General features: G+C 40.3%; 1 protein-coding gene across 1 annotated transcript in view; it reads left to right on the top strand.

The window, feature by feature from the left end:
• The window catches only part of LOC126390954 (zeta-sarcoglycan), a 451,267-nt gene that overhangs the window by 238,413 nt on the left and 186,877 nt on the right, over positions 1 to 25,977 (top strand). Inside the window, exon 2 of the mRNA XM_050045480.1 lies at positions 4,147 to 4,356. Within this exon, the coding sequence (XP_049901437.1) occupies positions 4,147 to 4,356 (210 nt within the window). The remainder of the gene's footprint in view (positions 1 to 4,146; positions 4,357 to 25,977) is intronic.

Below are 25,977 nucleotides of genomic sequence, written 5' to 3'. Positions count from 1 at the left end.
TATTTGATAGCCGCTTAAATTAAACAATTTTTATAGGGCAAGTAAAAACTGACTTCGGGCAAGTAGATCTCTGACCAACTTGCCCGACCGGGCAAGTGAAAAAAAACTTAGCGTTGAACCCTGATAGCACTACAGCATATAGACCGATGTTGTTTTGTAGACTAATTTATGGACAAATTAAACAGAGGAGCAGCTCTGTGTCTCTCTTAGTGTTGCTGGAGAACTTGTGAGTGAATGAGTGGAGCGGAGCTGTCCAGAGTGTGTGATAAAGGAGAGATGCACACTGGTATGCGTTATGTAACTTAACTTGACCCTACATCAGTATAAATTGTGTTTAAATTTATATTTTGCATGAAAAGGGAAGATGGTGAAGATGCAGAACTGAAACTCCTGTATGCCGAGTATGCAGGAGAACATTGGTAGCCAATGTGAAATGCGAATGGCCCTATCTAGAGACAGTGATTGATCTGACCGTTCTGGATAACTGTAAACCACAAGGCATACTCTGTGGCAGAGGACCCACTCTGTATGTACTGTAGATAAAACAACTCATTGTAAGGTAACTAAAACGCAAGGTGATTTACAAGGTTTTAGGTGATTATCAATTTATGAAAATGTAGTTGTATTACCATATTCTGTTTCTGCCCATAGGTGCCCCTGACTGGACCTTTGAATAATGCAACAAAATACCATGTCAAATTCTTTGTATGTGCAAACCTACTTGGCAATAAAACTGTTTCTGATTTTAATTCAGCGGGGGAAAATAAAAACTACAAAAAAACCCCAAAACATTACATTGCATTGATCCCTTGGCTGATTGACATGCTTGTCCTTGAGAAACGCCCATTCAAATACATACACCCACACTCACAGATATGTGTGCACCTATTGATTCCAACTGGTGATACATGCAGGAAAAAAAAAAAAAAAGATTGCCATTCCAGGGCACCTGAGAAAACTCCAGCACACAGGCATGCGCATGCACGCATGCACACACGCATGCACGCACGCACACACTCCTATTGATTCACGCTGAATACTGAGATATAATTATCACCAGCCCATTCCAGTGCTCTACTCCACAACAATGCTATCAGTTCATATGCATTGTGTCTGCGCAGACTGAACAGATGCACCCGAAAAGTGCAACAGATGAACCAGCTGAGAATATTGCAGGAGAATTTCTTCACTGTGAAAAGGAAAAACAACATCAATGCATTTACCACATTAAGCCCTTTCCAGTTGGCATTAATATGAGACTTGTATCCAGCTTGTGCCTAAATTAATTGGATTGCATTGAGACCAAATATTAAATGCATATTTAGTATGCACATTAAAAGGAGCTCCATCCTCTCTTTGCCAGAAAAGCAGATTGTGATATATATATCATATTCTTTCATCACCTCCTTTCAGTCTGGTATTAAATGCTGTGTTTTTCTTGTTCTCCATTTTAAACAAATATATTGCCCTGGTAAAGTTTTAATAATAGCTACACCTAGACTCATTGAATTCACTCTTCATAGTAAATGCAGCCAAACGTGTGTCTGCGTATCTCCGAAGATGTTTTGGTTGATTGGTCTTCATTGCATCTGGGTGCATTTCCGTCTGGATTTAATGTGTTTTTGCTCTGTCTTATCAAAGTTCAGTCACCCAGTATCTCTGTTAATTCAGGTGGAAAATGGCTCCTGAAGTGTAAAGAAAAACACACCACTGAGTTAGGGTCTGTAACACATCATCACACCATGGGACTGGTTAGACTGGTATTGTAGCGAGAACACTGGCTTTTAATTGATCATTCTTAGTTTTGGTTTGCCTATAAAAGGTTTTTTGCAAAGTGAAATGCTGTTAATATTCCATCCATCCATCCATCCATCCATCCATTTTCATCTGCTTTTGCGGGGCCAGATCATAGGGGCAGCAGGCCAAGCAAAGCCCCCCCAGATGTCCCTCACCCCAGCGACGCTTTCCAGCTCCTCCTGGGGGACCCCAAGTTCCCAAGAGTTCCCAGGCCAGATGAGATATGTAATCCCTCCCCTTAACGCGAAGCAGTAGCAGGTTTACTCTGAGCTCCTTATGGATGTTTGAGCTCCTCACCCCAGCCACCCCACGCGACCTGTATCCGCGACCTCATTCTATCGGTCATTACCCAGAACTCGTGACCATAGGTGAGGGTTGGGACATAGATGGACCAGTAAATCAAAAGCCCTCTTCACCACGACAGTGTGGCGCAGTGCCTGCATCACCGCAAAAGCCACACCAAACTGCCGATCCATGTCACGCTCCATTCTACCCTCACTCTTGAACAAAACCCCAAGATAATTGAACTCCCTCGCTTGAGGCAGTAACTCTCCCCAACCTGGAGGAAGCAATCCACCGGTTTCTGGCAGAGAACCATGACTCTCAACCTGACCGCTTCACACTTGGCTGCATGGGTCATGGTGTGATCAAGCCAACAGAACCACATCGTCTGCAAAAAGCAGAGATGCAATTCTGAGGTCCCCAACCCGGATCCCTTTCCTCCCCTCAGCTGCGCCTCGAGATCCTATCCATGAAAATCACAAACTGGATCAGTGACAAGTGACAACCCTGGCCAAGGCCAACACCCACTGAGAACGTGGTTGACTTTACGCCGAGTATGCGGACGCAACTCTCACTTTGGTCATACAGGGACCGGATAATTTAATCTAAGATCCCCCCCCCCTCCCTTTTTTTTTTTTTTTTTTTTAAAGATAGGGGCATGAACTAATTAAAACTGATACACTTTTAAAGTCGGTCAGGATGGGCACAACATATAGTATCTGTCCTCAGATTATATATCCACACAATATCCATACACACCAATCTCATAACTCCTTGCAACAGAGACATTTTTAAGATTTAAAAGTGTTTATGCATTGTCATAACATCAGTGGCTCTATAAGACCTTGGGCTTTGCTTGTCTGTGTATGAGAAACAGGGCCCATGTGGAGACACAGATTACAGATTGATATTTGCTTCTGAGACTCTTCCCCTGAAAAAGCCAACAAAAGTTAAACAGGCCAAGTCTGCATTTTCTTTTCTGTTCTTTTTTTTTCTGCAGGCAAAGCAAAAGTCAGCATTTTTGTTTCCCATCAAGGCTTGTTGGTATCATCATGTGAGACTATATGGAGAAAAAGCATTGCAGGGAGGGGGGGAATCAACAGTCAGTGAGGTGTTAAGGTCATGCAGCCTCAGCAAATAAAGACATAATGTGTGTGTGAGAGAAAGACTGATAAAGAGGGAGAGAGGTGCAGAAGCGAGATAGGAAGTGAATTAGAGAGCGAGAGAGGGAGAATTTGAGGTAGAGAGAGCAAGGTGAAGAGATTAAGAGGAGTTAGAGAGTCAGAGATGGACCGAGATAGTAGTGCCTTGGAGCTAGTGTCCATATCTCTTGCCACCAATGACTCCTCCTGCTGCACTACAACTAATGGACTCTGTCCTCCTCTGCCATCTTATCTGCCCCTTCTCACTCTTTCTCTCTCACTTACTCCATCCTCCGTTTCTATCTCTTACTACCTAGTGCCGTGCTATCTCTCCACTTCACCGCTCCACCTCTATCTCGTTTTTATCATGCTTCGGTCTTTCCCTCCTCTGCGCTACGCCCTGCTCTCTCACTTCCAAACTTCTGCTCTTTCTCCCGTCTTTTCTGTGTTGTTCTGCGTTTCTTCTTTATTTTCACCTGTTTAATGCCGTTTCCATCCTCCTCACCACGACTAAAATGTAAAAGTTCACCCTCTCCTCCTCCTGCCTTATCTTTGTCTGCACTGCATGGATGAGAAAGGGGAGGAATAAACATGCCGTTTCTATCTTCTTTCTCCCTTTTTGGCCCTGAAATCAAGCGATGCTTGTCTAGTATCTGCACAGAGCAGATTTCACTCCAGAATGAAAAATATATAGAGAGAGAAATGAAAAAAGGAAGTAGTGTTCTGTGAATGAAGCTACTATGTAACTTTGGTTGATAAATGGCAATAATTCAGGTGACTCTAGCCTCTGTTTTCAGAATTAATTAATTTCAGATTTCAGGAAAGGTATTTCCTCAAAATCCATGCACAGATGTAACTCTCAGAGAAATATCTAACAAAAATCAGCGATTCTTACATATATTCTACATATTTGTGTCCCTTTCAGATGACCCAGGAGCAGTATATCCTCGCAGCACAGCCCAACCCGCTCCACCAGCGGGGGGCGTCGGTGTGCGGCGCCCAGGTTTACCCAGCAGTGGGAATCTACGGCTGGAGGAAGAGATGCTTGTACTTTTTCATCCTCCTCCTCCTTGTCACCATGATCGTCAACCTGGCGCTGACCATCTGGATCCTCAAAGTCATGAACTTCACTCCGGTAAGAGGCGCGCTTGTGTATATGTCACTTAAATGTCAGGGTGTTATACGGTTTGGTGCTCAGTTTTATGTGAGAAAGCTATAAGAAGTGGTTTAAAAGGTTTGCTGTAATGTAATGCAACATGAGAGTGATGATAAAATCAACAGAGGTTCAACTGGAGTGCACGTATGTGTGTTCACACACCTACACATATGCCTGTGTGTATACCATGGCGGCACTAACATATTAAGTGGATGTTCTTTTGATTTCAAATGATCTCATCCAATTAGTGGTGTCCACTGTTGATGAACATGCAGTTGCATATTATTAATTCATTAGCAATCCAGAATTTAAACTTACTTCAGCAGTAATATCCTCAAACACAGTATGTATTAAGGTGTTTTGCCTGGCTTTATTTTTCTTCATGTGTTTTTGTGTGGCCATTCAAATATGTTTTCAGAAATAATTTGTTGAAGGAAAATGTTGATGATTTTCAACATGGCAGTGTGTTGAGATGACTGGTGTTTGGCTTCCCCTTGTGCCGAGAGCTCCTATAACTCCCAACTTCCTTGCTATTGGACTTTGATGAGGCATTTTAAGTCAGATGGCAGACTTTTGCCAGCAAGTGGGCAGGGAGCATAGGGCTGCAACACCAAACTGTGATGACACAGAGCTGGTTAAACATCTGCGAAGTTTCCATTTAATACAAGTTCTTTGGTCAACAAGGAGATTTGCATATTGTTCATGCCGCCAGGCTGCTTTGCTCAACTTCTACAGTCTCTAGTGGTCTTGGTATAGTATAGTCTTTATTGTTCCAACGCTCAGTATAGCCTACACTTACATTTAACCAATAAGAACCTCTAGTAGATGAGTGAATTATTCCCCCTGAGGATTTTGTCTGAATCCAATTCCACCTTAACCACAGCGGTGGTGGCAGTGATAAAACATTAAACTATGTTTTTATTTGTATTCATTTATTCTCCGTATTAACTCATTTGATTCATTTGTGTAACCATCTGTTACAAAGTATGCATTTCTTTGGAAGGCAGCGACAAAGGACATATTAGTTCAGTTTAGTTTGGTGGTCTTGGTTGATACAGGTGGTTAAAGGCCATTTGCAGTGACTGCGTTTCGGAATCAACCTCTATGAAACACTGAAAATTGCTGAATTAGTCCAAATATTAAAAACTCATCTCAAAGCCTCTTTTTATTCATTGGCTTTTCAATGTGGCTGACATCCTTTTTTATGCTTTAATGCTCTTATTTTGTGAATTTAACTACGTCCTTTTTTTCCAAAATGTTTTGTTATTGCTTTAGATGTCCAGCCGGTGCTTCTTTTCCACCCGCATTGTAAGCACCTTGTTTTTTGGAAGCACTGTGATACAAAATGATTTTATGCTTTTAAAATGCTTTAGGACACAAAGTACATTTGACTTGACTGATTAGGGGAAGAGCTGTGAAGCAGCCACTGTAGAAAACATTAAAATGTTGTTTTGATCTGAGAAAATACGAACCAAGAGCACAAAATAGTAACAACAGGCACTTTTCAGCTAAAAACATGTCTAGCCACTGCTAAGCTTTCTATGTGTTTATACATCTCTTTTCACACTAGGTATTCTGAGCATGTCATCCAGGGGTTACAGCATTGATACATCTAATATCCCATATTGCCTTGGGGCTGAAGGAACTACACTGTGATAGTATATATGCAAATGAAGCAGAATCTGACCCCTGGAAACCTCTAGTAAAGCCTCCCCACATCATGCCTTATGTTTCAATAAGGGGCTTCACAATATAAGAGAGGTGGGGGGAAAGAAGAGGGAAAGACAGCTAAGTATGCCTGAGGGGAGGCAGCCAGCACTAAGCATGAAAGAGCAAAAGATATTTCAAAGGCCATATACTGTGTGTGAAAACAGAGACAGTGTGAGGGACCAAGAGACATGAGGAGTTATAAAGGCAGGGAGGGAGGGAGTTAAAAGAATATGAAACTGTGCAGAAGTACTGTAAATAAGTTAAGTGTTTCTGCGCTATTCAAAGTGAGTGAGTGTGATACATTTCATAAATGCATCTGGCAGTTAAAAAAAAATGCTGAAATTATGTTATATGAACACTTCTGTCTCTTGCATGCATTCATCAGTAATATGGAGGTCAAGGCGATTGTTGGGTTTAGGGCTGCCCCTGACAAGAATTTTCCTAGTCGACCAATAGTCATCATTTAGGGCCATTAGTCAACTAATCGCCCTCATGTTTACGATATCAATTTAATTATTAAATGATATATTTTGGGCGGGGCGACACAGTGGTTTTAGTTCAAGGTCTGAGAAAGAGTAGTATCAGTAACATTTTTAACACTGTGCTACATTACAAGGAAATACAAAACTGTACTAATGAACCATCATTAATATAGGCCTGTATTTTATCAAGTGCAAGTGGCCTACCTATTGTAGTGGTTTGAGCACTCGATTTCCATGCAGAAGGTCCAGGGTTCGAATCCTGTTGGGGTCAACATCAGCGAAAGCGTGCAGTCGCAAGAGGGTTCCCACTGCCAAATCACATGGGATCAGATTCCTTAAGGAGGCTTCAGGATAAGAGAGAAATCCCGTATTCTGAGCCAAGTCCTCAAAACGAGGGCACCATTCAAGCCCGTTGTAGATGGGAGGTTGCAGACGTAAAAAGGGATTCATTCATTTTATCAAGTGCAAGTCACACCTGTTAATGACGCTGTCGGCAAAGCAGTAATGATTGTGCTAAGTGGCTAATGGGCATGTAGCTACTTACATGTTTCAGATGATGCGTCATGTGTGTAGTCGACAAATGATCGGCAACTGTTTGCCTGCAGAGTTTACATATCACATTGGGTTCGTCCTTCACCTTCTCAGAATGATCCCACACTTTGGATTTCCTGCCCGACATGTTATATGTAATAACTGCAGGTACCAGCCCTGGAAATTAGGGGCTGTACACATGCTGTCTTTAACCAAGTGGAAAACACGAGGACGGGAGCTGGACGCTACTCTTGTGACTTTATTGGGCCAGTTTTCAAGAGCATGGTGGCAGGTTGTGTCTGAGGTTGCTAATCTTCTGATCTTCTTTCAGGCATTGTTTATAAGTGTGTAGACCTATTGTCCATGGGACAGATGTAAAGCTCTGGGTAGCCCTGCGCTAAAATAATCAACTTTTCCGTATCCATCAGACTGATCAGACAGAACTTCCACATGGTCCAGTCATGTAGGTTTTGATTTATTTTGACAAGGCGCAGCTCCTTATAGAATTTCATGTTTGTTTGTTTTTGTTTTTTTCTGCGACTAAGCGGCTAATGAAATCTTGCCGACTAATGACCTTTCTGGTCGACTAACATTTGGTCGACTATTGGGGGGCAGCCCTAGTTGGGTTCATAAGCATTTGCGTCCCATCTTGTACAAGTAGTCGTCTTTAACATTTTTATTATTTCAACTGGAGCAAATGTCTCTTTAATCTAAATCAAGTGCTTTTCAGTAAATGAAAAATGTTTTCAAATGCAGAAAGTGAGCATTTTACAGATGATAATAAGGAAATGAGAACTTTCTTTGTTGATTCTTAAATGAAACACACAATCTGAGTAGCACTTCATTTCCACTGATGTATGAAAACACATTTGTTCATTTTTGTTGCACTGAAAGGAATATGAGAGACGATGTGTCAGACAGAAACAAATAATTGTAGTACAAATTAAGCCTGCAGATGTGAAAATGGACTTCTGAGATGGCAAAAAAGAACAATCACAATATTCTAGATTTTTTTTTTCTGCATGCACATAAAATCAGGATAGTGAGAAAACCAAACAAAAAATGTGTCAGGAGAGGTCAAGAAGCCATGGGCTTTTACAACGGACCTCCCCTCAACTTAAGGAGGAAAACAAACAATAACAAAAAAAGAGACAAAAGTTAAAAAAAGAGCTAAACTAACAAAATTCATTCCAAATATAACAAAAGATAAATGACAACAAGAAGCAGACTGAGCAGAAAAACTAACCAATGAGTGGAGAAGAATCCAATAAAAACAAAGAAACACATAAAACAAACTGCACAATAGAAGACAAAGCAACATTAAAAAAAACAAACATTTATTTAAAGAAATGCAGATGACCTCTCTTGTGCCCTGTCTTCTGTCAGTTGTCAGAGTTTTAAGTGCTCTTGAAATAAGTGTTGAGAAGATTAATATCCTGTGTGTTATCCTGCAACAGCATCTCCTCAGTCCCTCAGCCTAATCTAGTCCCGAGCAGTTCTACATGTTGCTGTTTGAAGTAGCTAGTGGCGCAGACATCAGTATGGTTGACGGAGAAGGGTAAAACAAAGCCAGACAAAACAAAAACAAGCAAAAAATAATAAGTAAGGCGAGCAGAGAAAGATTGAGAAAGACTGGATTACTGTGGAGGCCTGGAGGAAGGAACAGCATGGGGTGGGGATGATGGGCTGAAGAAGAGTGAGTGATGAATACAGGAAAGGACTGAGAGGGCTGATAAGGTTGAGAAAGTGTCTGTCTACATGTGGCTTAAATATAGTGTCTGAAGATCCACGCTGAGCTCCCTCCTGTCCTCTTCCTCTTAGGTCCTCAGAGACCTGGAGAGGTGTCTATATCACTGCCTCATGGAGGGGAAGTCAGGGGATGATTTGACAGAGACAGTCTGGAGTGCCTATCACCCAAAAATATTTTCCTCAAACATATTCCTAACCTGTACACTGTGTTTGTAGGAAACATCAGATAGAACATATACAGTATTTACGAGAGCAACAGTATCCATTTATAGTTCAGAGTAAGTGTCCCAAATACCCACAGTCAATATAACAGTGGAAAACACTATCAGACGCTCCATATGTCATAGGACAAAGGTTTTTTGAACCAACTGTGACCCCACACTTGCTTCTGCACTCATTAAACAAGCATGCAATACATTCTCGGTACACACACGTGGTTATATTTGGTAGAAGCTTCATCAAAAATGTCACATAGCAACAGTATTAGCATTTCAAAGAATGTTTACAGCTCGTGTTTGACTTCATTAAGCTGTAAAATCGACCTGTGGAAGAAGTAAAGAAAAGATCACAAGAGTGAGAAAAGTGGTGTTCCCTCCAGCAGAGGTATGTTGGTGAGGGCAGAAGTGTTCATAGTCAATCAGCAGTTAGCATAATTAGGAATTCTGCTGCATAATGATTAAAAATTGAAACAAAGGTAGTCTTAATTAAACAAGTGTAACCTTTATGTGTTTGTATCACAAATACGAATAAAAAAAAATCCAGGTGGATAGACCTTTGTTTGCACGGCGGACATTTTGAGAGGGACAGGTTTGTAACTTAAAACATTAATTGCTGCTTTGGATTGGAATAATGACTAAAATAGAGCCAAAATTCATTTTTTATTAATTGGACTTGTGTTAAATGCGGGCAAGGTTATCAAATGTCAGATAAGAGAGATTTATTCTGAACATGCAAAGTAGAGGATGGATGGATTTTGACAGGCAAGAAACAAACAAACAAGCAAACACACAGGTGACGCACATCCAGCAAACATTTGACTTAATTCCAAAATTCGACTATCTGGTTCCTATTTCACGACCGATTTATTGACTTTATCTCAGTTTAACTTGCATTTTTGATTTAAACAACAGAAACCAAAAAGTACTTGGTAAAAGAACTTCAACTTGGCTCCTTTGTCCTTTTTCCCACTCTCATTATGCTTCTGTAACTTTTAAGAAGAGAAGGGGCAAAGCATACTTTTATCTAGAGTCTTGTGATGTGCACAATACAGAGCAAAGTACTGGAGACTGAAAGCATCCGTCCTGTTATCATGTACCATCATGATTAATTGACCGAAGTTCCTCGGAGACCTCTAATTGAGCATTCACATACGGATACAAAAAAAGACAGGCTGTCTCTCGCCTTTCACTGTCACTATCTGTATCTTTCGGGCATGTTTGTGCTCAGCATATAATTGACAGATTCAGATCCAATCGCACAATTGGGCTTTTCATTTGTACTTTACTGCATGTTTGTTTTCAGTCGCAATCAACGCAAGTATATTTGTTTCATCCGAGGTGTCAGTCTTTTCTCAATTTACTGTTGTCGTGCTGCTTGTTGCTGCTTTGCACCTTCACACCTCTGATGCATGAGCCTCCTCGTGGAGCAGATTTCCATCAGAAGCCTCCAGCTGCTCTCTGAGTCTGTGCGGTTGTATATTTGAACATTACCTATGGCTCATCATTATTATGAGTCTTAACTTAAAAGCAAGGAACATCAAAAAGTAAAATCTCTCACTCCTTCAAACGCACACTTCTTCATCATTTCTCATTTCAGATCCACTATAGGGAGTCGCTGCTTCTATGGCTCCAAGATTTGTCATTTCCATTTATTGTCATTCAAATCACGTCGAACCGGCTGCAGCATAATGAAGGCCTTTCTCAAAGTTTTTGTTTTGTTTGGAGTTGCCAGATGCGATTCTCATTGTGATGGTGTGGAAAGAAAAAGAGATTTGCTTTTGAAGCGACAGCTCTGGCAGTAAATTGGAGAGGAGGGACTTGTGGGAAAAGGAGTTTACGTGTGTGTGTGTGACAGACAGACAGAGAGAGAGGGAAACGGAGAGAGAGTCTACGTGTACTGTATGTGCCAGCAATTATTCAGCAAATGGTCATGCTGATGTGTGTGTATGTGTGTGTGTGTGTGTGTGTGTGTGTGCGTTTGAGAGTATGGGCCTTTTCATGCTTGAGTGTTTGTCTGTACCCACGTTTGTGTTTGTGTGTGTGTGTGTGTGTGTGTGTGTGTGTGTGTGTGTGTGTGTGTGTGCGTCCCCTCCCCTGAGTCCTTTGGGCTTTCACTGCAGAGAAATTCAATTTCAGTTGTCACTCACCAATCAGCCTGCCTAATTCCTGGTCTGGACTAGACTGTGGTGTGTGTGTGTGTGTGTGTGTGTGTGTTAGAGTGTGCAATTTGTTCACTGTGTTTGTCATCTCAGTACCTGCTTAATCCACAAGGTTGTGTCTCTGTGTCCCGGTTTGTAGTGCGCTGCCCTGCATGCTGGCATAATGGCCTCTTACAATATGTGCATAACATTTTTTGAATGCTCCTCTTGCACACTGATGTCATAAACCAGATGTGATTTATTAACATCCAGATTTTTATTTCCACTACAATGAACTCTGGCTCCACTAACACAATATGGGTGTCAAAATGTCCTCAGTGCTCAGGACGGTAAAATATCAGTATCTGTCTTTATAGCGACATTTAAAAACTCAAAGAAGAAAGATTCCCATTTATAACTTTGTGCACTTTTAATTCCTAACCACATCAAACCGATAAATACCACATCAATGTGATTAATGACAGAGGAATGACAATAAAGCTGCCGTTGGCCTTTCAGCATGCTCACACATAGATGATGACAGTAAACTTTTACTGGCACTGTGCGATTGTGCTTTTTTTATTTTTTAATCCTGATTGGCTGCCAATCAGAGGGAGGCTACAGTAAAACTTTATTCTTTTGGTACTTTTGAGATGATATTAAAACAACAATCGGAAAATCAATAAAAATGACCAACATTAATTAGAGAAGGGGTTATGGCTGCATAAAATAGGGATGCAACAGGGGAATATAACTAGAATAAAAACAGATCAGCTTATGAGAAGCTCATAAAACGGAGGCAAGTGAGACAGACAGAGTTCATGTCGACAGGTCAGTGTCTCACAGGTTTCTATAAAAATGAACAACAGTGTTAATTTGCTCCTCAATCCACTGGTCCACTCTGAATTTCAGAATGGATGAAATAAAGTGAACTTTTCATGGACATCATACCACATCTAGCATGATTTACGTTACTCTTAAACCCCATGTGCAGGGTTATATAGGTACACAGAGACAGAGCATGAATAAGTCCAAACATGTACTTGATTGCTGTGGGATAAAGTAAGGACGGGAAATGGAGTTGTTAAGGTTGTAAGCATTAACTCTTGGTGCTAGCAGACTAACAATGGTATTCTACAGGTTTCAAATTGTACAGCTTCTTATAAAACACTCGACTTTTATTAACATCTGTTTTTGTCCTTACATTCTGTGCACCTAGGCAGCATTCGTGTTTTATTTGACCGTTCAGTTACATGAATAACTAGAAGAGCACTCAGAGAACGGCGACCTCGGCGAGGACAATAGTCTAGTCCTCTATGAAACGTGAATCTGCAAGCGCAACCACTGTACATGTCTGGATATATTTTCAAAACTAGTGTTAGAATGATGTCAAACTAGTGCTTTATAACCATTGCTTTGTGTATGAGGTTTTTGCAGCTAAATGTGTAGGCTGTCTCAGAGGTACCTTTGAATGGAGATTGTGAGACAGAGTCATTGTATTTCGATAATTGGATGTGAACTATTCTACCACCGACTGGATTTTAAAATGTATGGCATTTTTTCTTTCAGCCAAGGCTAAATGCCTTATCTCGCAATACCAAAAGTGAATAATAATTCGAGTATCTGCCCAGTGATTCAAATCCACTTTAGAATTTATTGGGTTCTTTCTATGGCCCATGTTACACCCTTCACCAAGATTCCTGAAACTCAGGCCAGCAGTTTTTCTGCAACCCAGCTGACAGACAGACAAATTAACCAAACCAATAACATAACCTGCTTGGTGAAGGTAAATGTATCCTCCTGAGACCTGAACTTTTGTTTGGTATGCATTTTTAATTTCTCATAGCTATTTGGGATCAGTAAGACGATAAGTATAAAAAACTAAAGACTGTCAACAATAATTAGGTCCCAATGTCCTCAAATGAGACGATAATAAAGGTAAGGTAAAATAAGGTAAGGTAAGGTAAGGTAAAACTTTAATGTCCCCGTAGGGCCATTTGGTTTGCAGTCAGTAAAGGGAGACACAACAATACAATATGACAATACAGCTCACATACAGAACACCAAGACCACACACAGGACAAAAAACAACAACATGACCTGGCGTCAATGACTATTAAGGGCAACTATTGCAGATGGGACAAAGGAATATCTGTACCTATTGGTAGAGCATTTTGGAAGGATGAACCTCCGCCCTGAAGGAAGCAGCTGAAACTCAGCATGTAAAGGATGCAGAGGGTTGGACACGATGGACTGAGCCCTTGACATGCGCCTCTCCTCATAAAGCTGTGTAAGATTTTTTAGTTTAACCCCAGAGATCTTAGAACACAGGTTGACCATCTTTTCCAATTTCTTCTTGTTTTTCAGACTAAAATGGCCGAACAAACAAATGACATTAAAAGAAAGAACCGATTCAATAAAATCAGTGTGAAACATTCCCATCAGAGTCCTGTCTACATTAAAACTTCATAGCTTCCTTAAAAAGAGCAAGCGCTGGTTCACAAAAGTCCCAGTGTCCTCAGAAAAGACGATAATAAAGTCCCAGTGTCCTCAAACAAGTCAATAATTAAGTCCCAATGTCTTCAAACAAGTACTTCCTAATTAACAGTGTCTTAGTGTGTTACTGTTGCTAACATTGGTCAAATTTGTTGCCGTATCAGATACAAACATATTAATCATAATAATTCAGCCATAAAATGTGATCAGGTTTTGGACCTTGTCCACTTTATTGCCAGGATCGGCTGCAGACTGACTTGGCAGAGATGGTTGCCATCGTGTTTTTACATCGATGAGTGTAGTGTGCTCATACTATCACAAGATGGCTCAAAAAAGTGTCCACGAACAAGGACAACAGGTCTAAGTTAAGTAGAATGAAGTATGAGGTCAAGTAAACCCAAAGTGTGATGTCCTCACATGAGGACACGGTCTCAGGAGGATATAGGCTATTTCAATCAGATTAAACTAGGGAGGATGCAGCACCTTTACCTAGCTACATGCCCACACCCTGCAAGCTCTTCCTTGTATTTGAAGACCCAGGTTCCTTTGTCGATTTTCTAGATTCTCTTCTTAGCCTTGCTGTCTGTTTTTCCTGTCAGTATGCTGTTTTACTGATTTGGCCTGCCGAACAGACTACAGAGTGGAACATGGGTACATGCGGGTGAATGTGCATGGGGATGTTTGTATGGCTGTTATTTTTTATTTCTTATTTATTTATTTACTTTTTGGGGTTTGCACTTTGAGTATAATGGTGACAGGTTTTTTGTTTGTTTGGTTTTGTTTGCTGTTTCATACCCACCTACCAACAGGAGATGGATGAACAGTCAGCTTGCTTGATGCTCAGGTCCTTATGGTACCTTGTTGACTTTTGGAGGTGTGTACATCAGCTCCTCTGTGAGCCTGTGCAACCTACAGTTACCCATAACACACAGACCCATGTAAACTTTTATGTTTAAATCTAGCGTAACTTTTTGTCATCTTCTCTGTTGACAAAACTTTGCATCTTTGTCCTCTAGGGTGAGCTTGAATATTTGCCTCCATTGACTGCCTTTTTATATCTTTACACTTAATTTTACATTGCATATAAACACACCATAGGAATACAGAAATGCTTTGAGAAAACTGGCACCAAAGAAGCAATTTACTTTAGTTATGATTTAGATTAAATCATACAAAATCCCAGTTAATTTCACTGCACTTACTATAGCTTTAACATTGTAAATGCCATTGCATTAATTCAAAGTGAACTGTTGTTAAAGTGCACTTACAAATCTATGTAAGCGACTTCAGATTTATCTGAAAATGGTACTATCTTAAAATGTCAAGGTGATTTTATTCAATACATTTCTTACTTGTTTGTTAAAGGGAAAAAAAAGTACAAATTGAGCTGAATAAAATATAGATGCTTTATGCCAAAAGATTTTAAAGGGAAGCTAGTGAGGAGGAAGATCCTGCTTTCTCTATGTTTAGCATTTACTCACTGCTGTTTAGCAGACAATTTGAATTTGTCATTTCCTTCAGGCAAATAGGGCAATAGGTACATGATCTCAATTAGCGGGCGAGGTGCTCTTTGCTGTCACAGGTTTTCTTGTGATTTATGTTTAAGAGATATGTGTGTGAGTTTTTTCTCCATTAAAGCCCTGCCTGTTATAGCTTTACATTTCTTTAGAAATAAGCTAATCTGAGAGATGAGTGTGGTAAAGACAGAAAGAGACAGGGAAACAGAAAGATTGGAGTGAGGGAGGCGAGCAGGTGGGATGGTGTTGAATGATGCATGGAAGAAGACAGATAGGAAAACGGAGAGTCGTGTGTGTGTGTGTGTGTGTGTGTGTGTGTGCGCGCGTGTGTGTGGTTTAAATAGAGTGTCCCATCATCCACGCTCAGCTTCTCCCTCCTGTCCTCTGCCTCTGGGGTCCTTAGGGACTTGGAGAGGTGTCTGTTTCACTGCCTCATGGAGTGGAAGTGAGTGGATGAAGGGCTGGCAGAGACAGGCAGTGTGGAGTGTGATGTGCGGCTGTGTGAGTGTTACAGTGTTCATCAAGGTAACGTCACCTTCACTATCTTCTAGTTTAGGATCCCTTCAAACCTGTAGTCTGTGAGCTCTTGTTTTGTTTTGTCCACACATTGGTCCATTTTTTTGTGTGTTTTTAACCACAGTTCATCAGCCATATTACACATTTGTTTTAAGTTTTTTGTTTGGAGTAGTAGTTGTGTTTAACTACTTCAAAAGGTTACAGATCTGTTTTAGTTTAATTAGTGTATCTGACCTCTGACTCTGAAATTATCAGGCACCCTAAATAGCTTTTCATTAGCACCTAAAACGATTGAATCAAAATAAGGAAAAGTAATTTGCCCATGCTGTTAAAATCTTGCATTTTGTTTATTATTCCATCATCTATTATTATTATCATTATTAACATCTAGAATTATTTATTATAAATTACAGGGAATTATGCACTCTACATTATCATGTACTGAATATGAGGTCTGTGATTAATTTGATGGTAATGACCAAAAGTGCAAAAACAAAAAACTCTGTTGTAATTTAATGCTCAGAAGTGCATCATAAGTATGCCAAAATTCACCCGGAAAAAATTCAACCATAACTCAAAGTCTGATAGAAATGAAATCTATCGTTATAATAGATTTCATATAACCAAGAACGTCACCTCTGCATGTACTTTTTTTTTTCAGTGTGTATGTGTTTATTTGTTTGTGTGCATGCTGGTGTGCCAGTGTTTGTGTGTGTGAGAGGGTAAAATGTGCTGCTGAAGACAGTATGTGCTCCCAAACCTGCTGTACTCAGCTCCTCGTCTAGACCAGCCACCATCATTATGGCTGTTCACACCTGCACCGTGTAATTTATCGCACACACACACACACACACACACACACATTTTTCTCACTTTGTCAGTAACAGTGCTGACCTCAGGTAATGGGAGAGTCCAGCGTGAAATACTCTGTCCTCCTGTGTCACACACGCAGCCACACACACGCACTCGTATACGCACAAACACTCACACACACAGTGGAGATGGGTTAATGTGACATATCCATCAGACTTAGAGTGCTGACACACCTGATGTTAATCGCTTGAATGGTCAGTGGGCACGCACGCACGCACACACAGACACACACACACACACACACACACACACGCACGTACACACACACACATGCGTACACTCACACACAGCATACAAAGACAATAGAAATGTTTGATAATATTTGCAGGATATGTGGTGTGAATGAGAGTTATACATGATTGAGTTTATGTCTCCCTCAATGATAAAGCTTTGTTTTCACTAATATAGAGCGGGGAAATGTAACAATAATCTGTTAGTTATGATGTCTGGATTATATTATTGCAGGGGAATCCATATGGTACCTAAGAGATGATGAAACGCGTCTGCAAGTCATTCAACATGCTACAGATCTCTTAAGCAGCTTATATTTCAATTAGATGTCAACTATCTCACTATAGGGGGGGGACTAAAAGATTTCATTTGAAACAGATTATCTGATTTATATATCAAACCACATTTGTATAGTTATGCCGAATGGCCATGTGGGTCTCACTTATTCTTATACTTTATGTAATTGATCATGTTTTTACAAGAACATACAGTAGGCTGTACGATACCCATGGGAGCATTGGATTTTGAACTATTGCCCATTTTCCCCATAGATTAAACCACTGAACTCAGTGAATCTCCCTCTTCCCTTCTATTGGACTTGGCTTGTACAGTGTAATTTGCTTGACATGTTGAATAACTAACATGTTCTGCAGCTTCCTCATCGGACTCTTGCCCTCATGTGGCGATCATTATCACCATCCCTGTGATTGTGTTGGAGACTGGACAAATGAGAAGTATGTCAGATATTGAAAGATACTTAAATCTAAAATTAGAAATCTATCCTGTCATGTTTCTTTGTAAGATGAATGGAATTATTATTGTGGCTACAAAAAATGTTCAGTAATCATGTAAGCATGTGGCATTTGCATTGTTGTATGTAGGACAGCACACAGGTGAACATCTTTGCACAATTTTGCTGATAAGAAGTATTCCATAGCGTCTCTGCTTTTCTTCTGCTGTTAAAGTGTTAACCTTTTTTATACTTTTGATGTTTTAATGAGTTATGCTCGGGCCGTGCTGCCTGTGTAAGCAGCGCATGACAGCTACCTTCCTGAAGACCTGTGACGTGTATGCATGCAGCGTTACATAGCCAGCATTGCTGCTTCAAAGCTGCCTGCCAGCACGATCCTTCCTCATTGAGTTTCCTTGATAATGGCTGCAATGCCTACTGTATTTTCACAATTATAAGCCAGTACTTTACTAATTTATGGAGCTGTGCAAGCCACTAGATTTCAAACAACACGGTCCTGCAAATATTTAAAACAAACAAACAGTAAGCCAAAAAGCCTTGTGTTAAGAAATGAAGGGATTCTCTCCACAGAAACGTTGTCAGATGTTTTGTTATTTTGAAACAGACACAGGAAGTGTTGAGGTAACATGGATATTTATGTTTTTCATGTGTGTGACAGACACAAACATTGAAACTTTAGAGAAAAGTGGTATGATGTCAATATGATTATTAAAACATGTGAGGCGCCACAAATAGGCGAGACTCAGAATCTTTAGATGTTCTGCAGCTGAGGAGCAGCTGACCTGCGCCTGACCTGCTGTGCTCATGCTGGGAGTGTGGCTGCACTGAAAAATCTCCCCCCCAAAAAACAAAAGGTGCTGCAATGCAAATACACTGCTATTGCAGGCAGTGTGGCCTGGGCGTTAATCTTCATGTTGTTTGTATTTTTTCGCACACATGCACACACGCTAGAAGCATGACGGCCATTAAGAAGGCATTTTCACTGTCTGCACATGGCGGCAGTTTGCTTACTTTTTGTTAAGCCCCATGGGTAGCATTTACAATATTAAAAATAAACCAAATTGTTTACAGTGAAAATCCTAAGGTTTTCCCTTAGGCTTTAATGTCCCCCACGCCAGGCCAAAACCACCTCAGCAGTGAATTTATATCAACAAAGAATAGATTTTTTAAGGAAAAAAGGAAAACAAATCTTTATGATCACCACTTTAAATCTCTGTCTGCACAAAACAAAGATGTCTTTTGATAGAGTCAGCAACTTTTTCCAGTTTAAAGTCACTGAGAGAGGCAAGAACTTTAACATTTAATCACTTTGATGTGTATTTTCATGCATTGACCCAAGGGTATTTTTGTGTGTGTGTGTGTGTGTGTGTGTGTGTGTGTGTGTGTGTATTTGTAAGACAACCAAGTAGTGTCTGGGTAAATATGTGACACCTAAATCTGAATCAGTCAGCACTTTACTCCCATTATTTTCAGTGGCAATATGTCAGACAATGATGAATAAGAAACACACCAAAACACACACAGCTGACCCCTTGCTTGTTTGTACAGCTCTATAAGCTCAGTGTGCATGTGTGTGTATGTGGTGTGTGTGTGTGTGTGTAGCAGGGGGATGTTCCGTCGAGCGTGTAAGTGTGTCCGTACTGTATATGTGTGAAGGCAAAATATCCATCAGTCAGCAGTTTTAGCCTTGTTATCTCCGCTGGCACTCTATCAAAGATATAAACAATGATAAATAATGAACACACACACTCATCTTAATGGAGTCTGTGTGTGTGTGTGTTGTGTGTGTGTGTGTGTGTGTGTGTGTGTGTGTGTGTGTGTGTGTGTGCATGCCTGTTGGGTGGAGACTATACTGTTTGTGCTTAGACAATCAAATGGAACATTCATTTGTGTGAGTGTCCTCAGGGATATGGGGGTTTGCTGTTGCTGTTATGCTCCCCTGCGTGTGTGTGTACATGCGTGTTAGTAAATGTGCGGAGGTTTCATGAGACAGGAAGCCTTAAAGAAACTTAAATCACAAACCAAACACAATCCCTGCTGCGTGGGCATCTTCTTTGCATGATTACCCACATTTACAGTGCATGTTTACATTTTTGCATAAGGCTCTGTTTATTACACACGTTATATATTCCCTGTTTGCTCGCTTCTTTTGAAATATAAAGGACTAAAAGAGTGTTTGTTGCAGCAAGTGAAGCAAAGGTGGTCACACATTAAAAGAGAAAAGTGGATGAGATGATCTTGTGCTGAACTTTTTTCTCTTGCACAAGCAATCGCTCTGTATTTACTCTGTTGTATTGATGTGGATAATGATTGCAGTGAAGACCAGGGTTGTCTGAACGTTCAAGCACACATGCTGTATCGGCCTTCTGACTGAAGTTACATAGATAGAAGCTACCTTATAGTTGACCTCAAAGAGTCTCTTAGTGACGACCCATAGTTCAATGCATTCAGCTGTTACTCTGATTCTGCCACATTGCACCACTGAGTAATTCAGTCAGATAGACCCTTGTCTCAAACTTCTTTAAGCTTCCATACTGCTTCAAACCTATAAGAAACATGAATGGGTATGTGTTGTGATTTCGTATAATGGAATAGCACGAGAAAAGCTTTCACAAAAAACAAAAAAAAAACAAAAAAAAAAACACTTACTGTAGAGAATATCTTCATTAGTTTGCTAATGGGCATTGATTGTCAACACTGAAGGCAGATATAGATATTTTACAACACTATGTCAGACCACTAATGTTTTTCAGTCTTTTTTACATAACCTTTAGGTGTCAAAGAAAAATAGTGCTCATATTTCATCAAAATAAAATATTTCAGGGCCTACTGTCTTATACCTTCAGTTAGTGCTAGTCTTTTCCCAAAATATGCTGCCACTTTTGAGCTTGTTTAATATTTTGGCACCCTGTTTTCCAAATGAAATGTTTAGGTTAGGGTTGGGCGATGTTTACTGAATCAGTACATGACAATGTCCACGATCAAAATACCCCAGAGGGGAGGGTGACACAAAAATATGTGTTAATCAACCAACCAAACTGGACCCGACCAGTTTAGAGAAGTTAGTAGAACAATTGTCAGGACTCAGGGCGGCTGTGGCTCAGAGATAGAGGGGGTTGTCCACCAATCGGAAGATCACCGGTTCGATCCCCGGCTCTTCCAGTCTGCATATCTAAGTTTCCTTGAGCAAGATACTGAACAAGATCCTGATGATGCTTCCATCGGTGTATGAGTGTGAAAAAAACTGAATAGCAGGTGCCACCTTGTATGGTAGCCTCAGCCACCAGTGTATGAATGTGTGTTTAAATGGGTGAATGTGACTCGTAGTGTAAAAAGCACTTCAAGTGGTCGGATGACTAGAAGGGCGCTATACAAATGTAGGTTACAGTCCATTTACTTAGGACTGAGACAAGGACAGAGACAGAGACACTTGGGACTGAGCTCTCTCCACAGTGTGTGTGTGTGTGTGTGTGTGTGTGTGTGTGTGTGTGTGTGTGTGTGTGTGTGTGTGTTTGGCGTCAACATGACCTTCGAAATGTCCCATTCATAGCAGCAAAAATACTGTTGCTGCATGTCTTAAAATTCCACCAACTGCTGCCGTCTGTTGGTCCCAATGTTTTGATTGATCTGATGATGTAGCAGCAGTGTCCCCTAGGGATGCATGATAATATCAGCACATCAACAGTATTGGCAGCTAAAGGCTTCAAAATGAAATATCACATTTGTTGAAATGAACATTTCTGCCAATATGACAGGCCAATAAGATGATCCTTTAATTATGTACGTGTAGTTATTTGAAATAGGTCTAGAAGGGACTTGATGTTCTCTGCAGTAAGGTCAGAAAAATGATGTGCATATATCGGTATTGGCAACAGCAATTACCCAAAATGAAGTATGAAAGTATCGCGATTTTGGATATTGGCACACATCCAATTTTGTACACCCCTAGTGTTCCCTCTTCCTACCCGTTCACAGTCCACGGGCACCATTTCCTTGTCTGTAAACTGTGGCTCAAAGGGATGCGGTACAACATTCGTTCAGTAGAAAGTGTGATCGTCTTCTTGTTGGAGCTCAACGTCATGATAGTTGCTGTCTGACATTTTCTTGTGATTGTGTCACTACTGTGCAGAGTTACTTTTTAGTTAACTACCTTTATTTTTTATAGTGTGCAGGTCCGCTGTTATCCAGTGATTGTAAACATCTGAGTTTGACATAGAGGAACACTGTGTTGTGAAACTTCCTAAACTCAGCTAAATAGCTTCATAAACTATGCAATACAGCTTGCAATCAAAGTCTTGACAATATTCATGTCAATGAAAAGGCTGCTGAATGTGGCACCTGATTGATGAAGCTCTATTGTCACAACGTCACTTATCACCAGGAAGAATTAATTGATCATCCCCAGATTTTAACACTATCAAAACTCTAAAATTAAATAAGTTTAACTAAAGTCAGTACCAACTGTTTCATTGAATAGCTCGGCTATGTTGAGCAAGTTGCAAGATTCTGCAAGTAGATTTTAACAGGGCACTAAAGCCAATCGGCCCAATGGAAGGTAGGGGAAATGGATCCAAAAATTACAGCACCACTTGCATGAAGCGGGAAATGGTTGTCAGTCGTGCAAGCTGTAAACACATGGGATTTACTGGTGCTGATTGTCCAAAATCACTGGAATGGTACATTAACAGATGTCTACATGTTGCACAAGGACACTATAGCAGGCTGGATGCCACCTGACAAGTGAGCTGCACCCTGATTGTCTCTTTACAGTAAACTCTTTAACCACCAGTGCACTCCAACACTGTATTAGCAGTATATAAGCACTGGAAAACTGGATAGCCTCTTCGGGCGTTAGATTAAGCCATCTGAAACCAACGGTGAGCTCAAGTCCTTTGTTGTTTGGACAGCCGTTACACATCAGATGTATTCCACAAAGAGTTAAAAGATCCATTCTCTGTTCCATTGTGCATTAAATGATTTCCAGAGGAGATGAAACTCTAATGATCCCCGTGGGGAAATTGGATCGTTGCAGCGGCAAATAAGATACAGCGAAGGAAAAGACCAGGTTATAAATAAAAATAGAGCAAATGAGGTGATATGAGACATAACAAAGCATACAATTACAACACTACAGCATGTTGGGTGAAGTCAGATGTATCAGGTGGTGTATGTAATATAACAGCATAATACATAGTATATAAATAAACAACACGTTATTAAAATATATGTAGAAAATTTGCAGTAGAAAAAAAATCAAAGTGTCTTTTATGCAATATGTATCAGGCAGGTAGCATTAATTTGAAGAATAAATCGCAAATTAGCAGGTCCAAGGCTGCAGATCCTCTAAAATGCATCAATCAATATGAGCTGAAAGAATGAAAGAATTCGGCAACAGACGAAGCTTTAATGTTACAAATCAGTGCTTTTCCACTGAAATAGTATTCATCCTGTTAACTGAATTGCTTGCATAGGTTAAAAAAAACAAAAACATATTCTCTAATCGTGATGGAAGACAAGTGTATGGGCCCTGACGTGACCATTTTATATGTTATGGCACGTACTTCAACGTCAACTGTGGATGCAATACTGAAGGCTTTCATAGCAGACACCAATGCTCTATTTCCTAAGGGTAGCATTTTTCTTTTCTTCCACTGTTAACTGTAGATTATATACAACTGCATGAAATGAATGTCTTGCTTTATAAACATCCTGTAATACATATATTTTGTGCAGGTTTGAATGTGTGCATTTGCGGCTAGTTACGTGTAGCTGTCTGCAAAATTCTAACCATATGTATTGAAAATGGTTGCACAAGATTTATACTGACTTGAAAGAGTACACTTAAATATCTGAAGTTTAAATATCAAATCACACAGAATAAAGATGTCCAAAGTGGGTCCTTAATATTGTTAGTGTAGTGAGGCTAAATTGGCATATTTTGAAGTATCGTTAACAGCTAAATTAGAGCCAATCAATATCGGTATTTTAGTGTTTCCCACTTGAGCCTGCTAGTGCTGCAATGCTGCTTACTCTTACCATAGCTGGACTTCACAGTGCAAATGTGAATGTGAATGCATTTCTGTGTATTGGCATGAGTTACTCAGCGTTCCAACGTTCAGATTGGCAAAATACACAGATTCAGTAAGCTCCTGCATCCAGCCTTATACCTAACACAAACCTGACCATGACCTATAACCCAAGCTCTAAACCCAACTGCGAAGGTGGGCACTATGATAAACGTAATTGTAATGGAATGTAAACACTGTTCTAGAGGGGGACAGACTTCGACACAGGACCTGCCTGTGTCTGTACTCCTTAGGCAATCAGAGTGGACTGTGTTGCTGTATTTCCATCTTCTCCTCTAACATCAGTGATACATCTTCTTTCCTCTGTCACATCTATTTCAGGTGTAACATCACCCAGATATATTTTCCTTCACATCAACTATTTACGCTAATAAATTTAATAGATCTGGAACAGATTAAAATAGAATCCCCCAATGCCTTCTGAAAAAGGCATTTTCTTTAAGCTGAAGCAGCATTACAACTTTTTATTTAATCTTTTATTATTTCATGTTGAGTATTATTTTTCTCCTTTCTCTAATCCATTAGGGAGCTTACCTGTAGCATGAAAAAAGTTGTTACTAAAATTAAGCTATGATAAGATCAATTATTTGTTGACCCTGAAGCCCATAAAAGCAATAACTGTAAACAATGTATTATTTGAATCAAACATCTTCACTATTATCAGAAGTCAACGTGATTCTCCAGTGCTGAGAGTCTGCAAAACTGTTTAAAACTTTTAAATGTACTTTGATGTACTTTGTTGCACTCTCGGTGCTGTTGGTGCTGGTACAAATTGGGACTGAGGGGTTAGTAAGATCAGTGATTATGTTAACACACTTGCAGATTCTGTACTTTTATATTTATTTCATGTCTTGCCCTGTATGATCTTTTATTCATGTTGTCTTTTGATTTCTCTCTTTATTCTGTGCAATGAGGAGACTTCCAAAATGATCCTTGGAAAAAAGTTTGGACCCTTGACAAGTGTATAACTATTTGTAATTTAGCTCTCTTTGATTTAGGAGAATAAGAGGTTTGCGCCTGCACCTTGGGTGGTGTCATAATGCTGTGATACATGAAGGTCGTTCTATGAAAATGTGTGAAGCCGGGTTAGCAAATACACCCAGTAGTCCTGTTTGTCTCAGTAATACTGTACCTTTGAGATGCCTTTGCTGTGTGTTAAAGGACATTTCTATTTAAAAGCACTCTGTTGAAGTTTTAGAAACCATAATAGCTTTCAGTGTAGTTTTATGAGTTTAGAGGTTATGAAACAATATGCAGCCCTAATGCACCATTATTGTGCTGCTGAGGTGGATGAAAGAAAATGTTAAAAATTCATTAAGGCTTGTAAATGAAACTTTTTATTTTAGTCAAGAGAAGACTTTACATCACATTTGTTTACATTCAACTCAATTATCACCCTGACTTTGTTTTTTCCTGACGACAAACCAGTTGTTGGCTTTGGATCTCACCAGTAACCTATGGCCCTGTGCACATATGGTATTAACATGTGTCTTGGTTAATTAGACCTCAAGGGGACAGCACTAAAAATGAAAGTGTAAACCACCACCAAGACGCCTGGAGATCTGGTCACTCAGACCACTTTCCGAGGTGGTATCTTTTGTACTGTAAATGCTAATGTGTTCTGATGTCGCCCCAGCAAGGACTATGACATTAATGCAGGACACGGTGGTTGTTTTGGTAACAGCAGGCCAGTGCTCTATAATTTGCCCATTTTACAAGTTGGAGGAAGTGTTGCATGACCTTCCATCGTTTTACCCAATGGAAAGAGACGTGTTAATTCTGCTGATAGGGATAACTCCAGCTGACCGAGGGCACTGGGTTAATGGGTTGGGGTGTGTGTGTGTGTGTGTGTGTGTGTGTGTGTGCACAATTTAATGGGTATATCAGTGTATGAGGGGTCAAACGTTTTACCCAACCACACTACAACGTGTCACTTGCGCCTACTTAGGACACATCAGATCTAATCAAACCGCGTGAGCGCACGCCTACATTTTACATAGGGTTACTATGGAGACACGAGTGTTACACACACGGCCACTACATGACGCGCAGGCGTTGTTCGCTCCACTCACATGACGCACTCACACGTCTTTTCAGGACGCGTGCCCAATGTGTTACAAACGCCACACATACACTACACCTGCGTGTGCGTGTGAATCTCGCACACACAGTGCATGTACACATCATTAACACCTGAATGCGTCAAATTACTTTTGCAAACTGTCTGTCTCCATAGTTTACACGTGCAGGCAGGCGTGTGTGTGTGTGTGCTTCGCAAGAGTGGAATGAATGAATGAATGAA

The sequence above is a fragment of the Epinephelus moara genome, chromosome 5, assembly GCF_006386435.1.
Source record: "Epinephelus moara isolate mb chromosome 5, YSFRI_EMoa_1.0, whole genome shotgun sequence".
NCBI classification, from domain to species: Eukaryota; Metazoa; Chordata; class Actinopteri; order Perciformes; family Serranidae; genus Epinephelus; species Epinephelus moara.
Note: the sequence above shows the minus strand (reverse complement) of the source record. Positions and strands in the feature narration are given on the sequence as shown.